The sequence below is a fragment of the Quercus lobata genome, chromosome 10, assembly GCF_001633185.2.
Source record: "Quercus lobata isolate SW786 chromosome 10, ValleyOak3.0 Primary Assembly, whole genome shotgun sequence".
NCBI classification, from domain to species: domain Eukaryota; kingdom Viridiplantae; phylum Streptophyta; class Magnoliopsida; order Fagales; family Fagaceae; genus Quercus; species Quercus lobata.
Window position 1 is genome coordinate 48,759,659 of NC_044913.1, and position 8,736 is coordinate 48,768,394.

Consider the following 8,736-nt stretch of genomic DNA (forward strand, 5'->3'; position numbering starts at 1 on the left):
GTTTGAAAACTTTGAAGCTTTATTTGTGCTTCGGTGATTGGGATAAGCTAAAGGAATGAACACCATGCTTGAGTGATTTGTGTCTTGTTTCTTGCTTGTTGGGTATCATGTTTGGTAGTTAAGAAAGTGCAAGAGTACCCAAAAAAAAATTGAAGTTTTTAAAAAAATCCATTTTCTTTGATTTTTTTTTTATTCAAATAATTTTTTCAGAATATGTTATCCGATGTGGCCTTTTTTCTTTCATTAAAATGTTTAGGTGGCTTTTTTAATGTTTAATTATTTGATTTTATATTATTATTATAGCCACGTGTGCGCCAACAATGCAAATCGTTTGCCATGTAGACATTTTCCGTTTGCAATTTAACGGTAGGAACCAAATTGGTTGCAAGTTGAAAATAATAAGGACCAAATTGATTGCTACCAAAATGTAAGGACCAAAATGGTGTATATTATTATTATTATAGCCACGTGTGCGCCAACAATGCAAATCATTTGCCATGTAGACATTTTCCGTTTGCAATTTAACGGTAGGGACCAAATTGGTTGCAAGTTGAAAATAATAAGGACCAAATTGATTGCTACCAAAATGTAAGGACCAAAATGGTGTATATTATTATTATTATAGCCACGTGTGCGCCAACAATGCAAATCATTTGCCATGTAGACATTTTCCGTTTGCAATTTAACGGTAGGGACCAAATTGGTTGCAAGTTGAAAATAATAAGGACCAAATTGATTGCTACCAAAATGTAAGGACCAAAATGGTGTTTTCGCCTAATTCAATTTACTCTTCCATAGTAATATTATTTAGAAAACAATAAATAAATAAATAATAGGTATTTTTGATAAATTTTCTTCAAAGTTGCTTATGTTAATTAAGTACGGATAATAAATAATATTATCTTTGATGTTCATAAACATATTGATCTGAACTTAGTTTTGTTCAAGCTTGGTTTGTGAATTAATCAAGTTTCAAACCTGAGTTCAAAATTGGTTCATTTAGTTAAATGAGTTTAAACTTTTTCTACAATTTTTTTTTTTTTAAAGTTTAAACTTTGAACAAACAACTTAACAAAACAAACTCTGAATTGTTTATTAAATTATTAATAACTTTTTTTTTTTTTTTACAGTTCTAACTCACACCAATTTATGATTAAGATGAATGAAATTTTCATCAACTTAATTATGAGATGTTCTGTACATATTATTTTTATGTAATCACCAAATACCAAACGTATCCTAACTCCTAAGTTTAATTCATGAACACATAAATATTGCTTTATCATTCTGAACGTAGTTAGAATAACTTCTTTTTTTTTTTTTTTTGAAAGCAAGTTAGAATAACTTAGTGTCGAGACAAAAAGGCCACTGTCTTTGAACTTGCATTACACTAGTAAGCCTAAGTAAGATCCCTTTTGTAGTGGGATTTCCGAACCTACCATTCTATAATACAAAGTCATATCTTTTTAAAGCATTTATTAACTTTTCCATTTATTTAATTGATACTTTTTATTATTATAAATATTTATGGTTATGGTTCAAAATCTCTTTTTCTTATCAAATTATTAAAAAAACAAATAGAAAAAGACCAAATAAAACAAAGGCAAGAGTGCAAGACGTGACCTCGAAGCACGGTTTTAGCATCAAACAACCAGACCATCAAAATGTTTTCCCAACCACTACAACTAGCAACAGGCAAAAGAACAGAAGGGCAGCCTTATGCTTTGTCACCACCCTCCAAACACCACAGATTACTATATTAGTCAAGGTAACAACAATTACTCGCATTCTCTCCCTTTGGGCACACTCTTCCGTATCACATCAGTTTTCTTATATAAACATTCTTCGTAAAAACAAGGAAATACTATTAGAAAAGGTAAAGTACTAAGCAATGCTTCAATCAACCACTTTCATTACAAATATAAAAACCCAAATTAATGGTAATTTCTGGGGTATTAGTGGCTATGCACACTTTTTAGAATTCTCATACTCTCAAAAGCTGTAGTCTGGTTTGAAAACCCCGTTGCTCAAAGGTTTTGAGGCATCCCTTAACCCCTTCAATCCCCCATTATTGCTACTACTTTCTTCAAAAACCTTACCTTCTTGTTCTTTATCTTCTTCTTCCATGGTCTCAAAAGCCGGATGAGTTAGAATGCTGTTAAGCAATTGTGTTCCTCTCAAAGCATTAGTTAATGGCAAATGACCTTCTGGGGTATCATCATTGAGCTCCCAAATGAACTCCGTAGGAAAAGCCCTGTAGTTATATTGCTCAACCTCAGTGTCAAGCTTTTTCATCCACCCAACCTTGATGAAGAACTTGGTGAAGTCTCTGTCAGCTTTCTCATAGATTCTCTTCTGAACACTGTATCCAAACTTGTTGTTGCTGTGTTGTCTCCAAAGTTCATCAATGGTTTTAAGGTCTGGTTCTGGGATGAATTGGGCCTCAGAGAAGAACACATAGCCACGCTTTTGTGCAGCCCCGCCAGCCAGGACAATGAGGAGACGCCTGGTTTCTTCGTCAGCTTGTTTGAAGTTTTTGGTGGAGAGGTGTTGTTGGAGGAGGTCAAAGGAGATGGCTTGAGAAGTGGAGGGTGTGGAGGAAGTGGTGGGGGATAGAGAAAAGGTGGTGAAGGAATTAGAGAAAGTGTGAGAGAGAGAAGTATTTGTGGTGGTGGTGGTGTGGGGTTTAAGGAAGATAAGAGGAGGACTGGTGTCTGAGATATGGCGTTTAAGGAAAGTGTGGTTGTGGTGGTGGTGGTGGAGGGATTGGAGAGAATTGGTGGCCATTTAGTTAAGATAGAGAGAGAGAGGTGGTGGGGAGTTTATGAGGGCATTAGGAAGAGAGAAGGGTGGGAGGAGAGAGTAGAGGAAGAGGGATTTGATGGCTTGGGTTTGAGTAATGTGGGGAAGAGTGTGTGTGTGCGTGTGCGTGTGTGTGTGTGAGTGTGAATGTGGGGTTGGGTTGAATGCTTCAATGCAAGATAAGAAACGAGTGAAAGAGGCTTTTCAAGAGCTCATCTAAGGAAATACAGGGGAGGATTTTGATTGGCTATATACGGGTGAGGCAATATCCCCTATTTTTTTCTGTCTCTATCCCTATCTCTCTCTCAAATAAAAACAACACACTAAAGTCACTACCACGACTACAACCATACTGCCACAAATAAACCAAAAAGAAGACAAGAAAATAATCATAAACTTTGAAATAAGCGTGAAGTTACAGAAGCACAGTTTAAAAAATAAATAAGACAGTAAGGGTCCGTTTGGATACAGCTGAAAGCTGAAAACTGACAATACTGTAACAAAATAATTTTTAAATATGTGAATAGTACCGTGAGACCCATTTTTAATGAAAAAGTTGCTGAAAAGTGATGTTTGTGAGTCTGAGTCCAAATCTTTTGTCCCACTTTTCCTGCTCCACTCTATACTCCACCAATAAAAACTTGACATATATTCACTTGATAAATTAAATACTACCATTAATTAATAATGGTAGTATTAATAAGTCAATAATGGTAGTATTTAATTAATTAGATGAACATGTGGTAAGTTTTTATTGGTGAAGTATAGAGTGGAGCAGGATAAGTGAGGCAAAAGATTTGGACTTTGTGGGTCCTGTGAACAGTGCACTGTTCACGGGAAAAGTCAACATTCACGGCTAAAAAAAAAATAAAAAAAAGAGAGAAAAACGTGATGCGGAAACGCAAGAAACGTGGAATCCAAACCGCACCTAAATCTCAAATTTTTTTTTTTTTTTTGGTATTTTGTAGTTTATACAAGATAAATGAGTTTTTATTTTTTTATGCTCCCACATAAAGAAGTTGTGTTATCGAATAAAAATTTTTAAAATTTTATTCGATTAAGTTATAATTGATCCCAAGGATGAAACAATTAAACAAAAAGATATTCATATTAGAATAAAATGTGTTTGGGGAGGGGGGCTATTGTCTATCATTGGCCTCTATGGTAGAATCAGGGGCCTAAGAGACGGCAGTTGTGTGTTTGCTTCATTTTAAAGGGCCAGTTTATTTTCATTATACTATTTTTTAGATGTAACTTTTCATAATTTTGTAGTTTTTAAAACAAAATATATCATGTAAAAAAACTCAAAGAAAAATACTGATTTGAATCATCCTCATTTTTATCTAAAATGAAATGGTACACAATGAAGTGGCTGGTAATAGAATTTTTGTAAATTAAAAAATAGAAATGCTACATCCACAATATTTTTACAATATTTTCACAACAAATTATAGGTGGTTAGTTGTTATTGGTTTAAATTTGAACTTAACACTAAGAGTACTTTTTTGCCCTAAATATCATTTCTCATTAAAAAATACCGTTCACCACATCATGCATGTTGCATTCATTAACGGTTAGTTACATGATTCTCCAAGTGAAGATTTCCATTTTGAACTAAAATGAAGTGGATCATAATAATATATGTTTTGTTCCATTTAGTTTTCAACTTTCTTAATAATATTAACAATTTTTTTAAAAAAATTCTTTTAAACCAAATTAAAAGAATCCCCTTTAACCTATTAAGTGTAAATTTATATGACCATAAGTGCAAACTTAAAACGAATCTACCTCCTATCAAACCGGGATTCGATTCAAAACCTTATACTTCTTCCCTTTCCCGTTCTTTTTAATGGTTCAGTTTAAAACATTGCTTCTAATACCATGAGATAGGCAAATAGAATATGCACGCATTCAGAGTCCCCTCAGATCAATTGAGAGGGAGAGAGAATAACATAATAACCAAAAGGTGAAAGAGCAATTCATCTAGTTAGCATGTGCAATGCTTTTTACAAAAGTTGGGGATTAAAATTGTATACCACAGTCCTCTAACCTTGGTTCTAGTGATATGAACTGAGTTAAGCAACGTCTAAATTTGTAAAACAATGCTCATCCTGCTTTGATGTATTCACAAATGGGGCATTCAATAACAATGCAATGTTAATCTACAAAGAACCTCTTCAATCATGTGCAATCTTCAGGTTATAATGCTTCGCTAACTTGTCTGCAGGACCAGTTTTATCATTCAAAGTGATGCTGTCTATCAACTCGAACTTCTTGTAATTTGCTTTCAGAGTTTCATCCTGCTGCCTTGCAAGTTTCTCTTCTTCTTGCAGTATTTGCTACAAAAAGAAACTCATTGAATAAGTTCAACATTGAAGAAACAGTCAACTCCAAAAAAATCATGTAATAAAGAACTTTAACAAAATGGAATAAATAATATCAAACCACCAAAACTTACCTTCTGTAAGAATGCAGATTCAGCAGCATTTTTCCAGATAAGAGCCTTTGTTTTCTGTGCAATTTTGAAATTAGGATTGTTCTCATCCAACCAACGGCACCGTATTGTTCTACCAGGCATATTAGGTTTATCACCAAACATCCCCACTTCTGCATGACGTGCCCTCACCGGCCTTGGCATCCCAGATATCATAAAATGAAATTGTTTGATCTCAGACAAAACAGCTTCAGCTTGCCTTGTGTTTTCCATCTCCACCAATGCGCATTGCGGGATGTTCCTTGGTTCGATGTAGTTTGGAATAAATTGCACGCTCTTAACATTCCCAAATTGATTGAGAGCATTTCTCACCACAGGTTCAGTGACTTGTGGTGAGAGGTTATCAAGATAGACTGTCCGTTTCCTCCTCTCTTCAAATGCAGCATAATCAGCTTGGGCTGACAAGGATGCCATGTACAAGGAAAAAATATCCTAAAATAACATAATTTAAAATGTTAAACATTGTTCAAATTATAATTTCAATTTACATATATTGACAAGTAATGTATCAGCACATCATAAACCATTTCACATTAACATAACCCAACAGTCAAGGAAGCACAGTAAACAAAATTTAACAAGCAATCTTTGCTATTATCAAGCTTCATAATTTTGCAGCAATTGATTCAAAGGTATAAACATAGGCCCACAAAATTTACTGTCCTCATTCTTGATGTTATTGTTACATATTTTGTGCTAGATTTTGTTTTAGCTTTTATGCTTTTATTCATTAGAGTTTTGGGGCTGGACCAGATCCAAATTTGTATTCACAGTACATCACTGCAGAAATTTTCCGGCAATGTATACCTGGATGTTGAGATGATATTGTGTACTAGATGTACAGTGAACTGCAAGTAAGATGAAAACTTGCAAAGTGCATTGTACACTCATATATTAAAGTAACATGGAAATCCTACACACCTTAAAGTAACTTGGAACAAATTATAACCCAATTTTCACGTACAAAGAACATATGAGAAATGAGAACAGAAATGATACCTATATAAAAAAATTCAATAACAATTAAAGAAGTCCACATTGTCTCATTTTTTATACATCAATAGTTGGGGGTGGGGGATTTGAACCCTACATATATCCATTAGAAACCTCAGGAGGTGCCAGTTGAGCTACAAGGCTCTTAGTAGTTCACACTGTCTCATTTTAATAATTAAATTTCGAAGTTTTTTACAAAGCTAATTACAACCACCAAATCAACACAAAGCTATGGGCTAAATGAAATATTTGCTCTCAAAACCACCCTGCACTCAAACCAACAAAGTTTAACTAGTTCTAAATTTATATATATCATACATTATCTTAGAAAGTTAATTGACAGTACCTAATATGATCCAAGAGGCAGGTGCTTATAGTTTCCAAATAACATAAAAGGTTTTTGTCAATCAAATATTATCAGGATGGGTTTGTCACAAGGGTCTAAATTTTCTCTTACTCAAACCCCAAGGGTTGGTCTAGTGGTTCCCAAGGCCTCATGAGATCCTAGTGGAAATTAGCCTTAGCCGGTCATGACCAAGAAACTGATAGAAGAACAGAAGATTCTATCAGCTATATTCCAGCTCAGCTACAAAACGGCTGCGTATGAGTTAATATAAACAGTGACCCCCTTTTTTTTTTTTTTTTTGATAGGTATTCATTCACTTAAGCTGAATGGCGTCATTTTAATGATTGTTTTACTAACTAAAGCTGACGACACAGTGTTGATAAATACGCATGGACAAGCCAGCCTCATCTTCTTCCCTATTCTTCGTTCTGCAAGCTTTCGATTCCAGTTTTCTTGATGATATATATACATTTTTTTTTTCCTGTAAAATGCACCTTGATCACGTGCATAATTCAGTAGAACTAATCCCAAACTTTAGGGAATTTGTTATTAGTTTGTTAGAACGGTTTTTTTTTTTTTTTTTGGGATCTAAGAGCCTAAGCTTATTGTACAACTCTATATAAAGAGCAATTACTCTTTGTAAATTCAGTTACTCTGTTCTCCATTTCATTCCGCCATTGTTACTCTGAATTTCCTCGAATCTCTACAAGAAACCACGCGTTTTCATTAAGAATGACTCGTACTTTTTTTTATTACCAGGAAGAGAGCATCATGGTTGTTACACTTGCTAAATTAAGATTTCAAAATCTTCTAGCGTATCTAATCCCCTGCTTCTTACATTGTTTATAATATTGCATAACATATAGCATATAGTCACATGGTACATCTTAGTATCTTACATATATATATGCGTAAATCAAAATCAAAATCAAACCCTAAGTATAAATCAGCACTTATTCACATTCACAATCACAGAAAAATCAAATCAAAATCGAAATCAAAATCAAACCCCTAAACTAAATCAAACCCTAAAGAGAGAGAGAGAGAGATTACCTGTGATGAGATGGAGACGAGAGAGAGAGAGAGGCAGAGTGCGAGAGCGAGTTTGAGGGAGATGGTGGGTTTATTTGAGAGTGAGCGACGGAGAGGGCGAGTGAGAGAAGTGAAAAAGCCAAGTTTTGTTTCCGGTAAAACGGGAGTCGATTATTTAATTAAGGAAAGGTAAATCACAAATTTTTTTTTACAATTTCTTGCGGTACTGTGACATAGCATGGTGGGACTGGTGTATAAAAATTAAAAAAATTGATAGGTGCATAGGTAAAGAATGGTTACTCACTAACCGGTTTGCCACGTAGAATTGTAGCAAAAAAATTGCAAAATAATTTATGGTCATAGATCGACTCTTTCTTTAAGCTAGCTCAAGTGCCCACGTAAGCTTTTTTTAATTATTTTTTTATTCCTTCTCAATGTTTTGCAAAAATTTTTTTTTTTTTTTTTTTTTCGGTAAAACAAGCTTTAACATTACTTAGGAATTCACAAGTCTATTACAACGTAAATTAGCCTTATCAAAAGCTAATATATCCTCTACCACAGACGGTGGGTTACAAAAAGTTACAAAACTAGACAAAAATTGCGCTCCTAATTTAGCCAAAGCATCAGCGCATTGGTTTGCTTCCCGGAAGGCATGGATCACGCACTTGCTTGGGATATCCTTCAAGAGGCTCCTGCAATCAGATAAGAGAGGCTCCATTAAGAGATTTTCAGTTTCATTGTTCATTAGAATAACTATGCTCAAAGCATCAAGTTCAACAACAAGTTGCTGAATGCCCATCTCCTTAGCTAACAACAACCCGTCCCTTAGTGCCCAAAGCTCAGCCAAGGCACTATTAGTGAACCCAAGGCCTCTAGCAAACCCCTTCAGCCAAGTCCCCTCATGATCTCTAATTAAACCCCCTCCACCAGCTCTATCCGGACTCCTCATAGCTGAACCGTTTGTATTAAGTTTCATCCAACCCCTTGGTGGCTTCTCCCACCCCACGGGAACAATGGTTTTATGTTGCTTGATCTTAGAAGCAAGACCAATGGCAAAATATTCAGTACC

General features: G+C 34.8%; 2 protein-coding genes across 2 annotated transcripts; both read right to left on the minus strand.

Moving 5' to 3' along the window:
• Positions 1 to 1,763: 1,763 nt before the first annotated feature.
• Positions 1,764 to 2,969, minus strand: LOC115965986 (tetrapyrrole-binding protein, chloroplastic). Its single transcript, XM_031085321.1, has one exon. The coding sequence runs from the start codon at positions 2,785 to 2,787 to the stop codon at positions 1,993 to 1,995; it is 795 nt and encodes a 264-aa protein (XP_030941181.1). The 5' UTR covers positions 2,788 to 2,969; the 3' UTR covers positions 1,764 to 1,992.
• Positions 2,970 to 4,712: 1,743 nt separating this feature from the next.
• On the minus strand, positions 4,713 to 7,931 carry LOC115962824. The gene is made up of 3 exons (XM_031081697.1): positions 7,689 to 7,931; positions 5,261 to 5,728; positions 4,713 to 5,141 (listed from the first exon to the last, which is right to left on the minus strand). Exons 2-3 carry the CDS (start codon positions 5,708 to 5,710, stop codon positions 4,980 to 4,982), a joined length of 612 nt encoding a protein of 203 aa, XP_030937557.1. The 5' UTR covers positions 5,711 to 5,728; positions 7,689 to 7,931; the 3' UTR covers positions 4,713 to 4,979.
• Between the last annotated feature and the right edge of the window lie 805 nt (positions 7,932 to 8,736).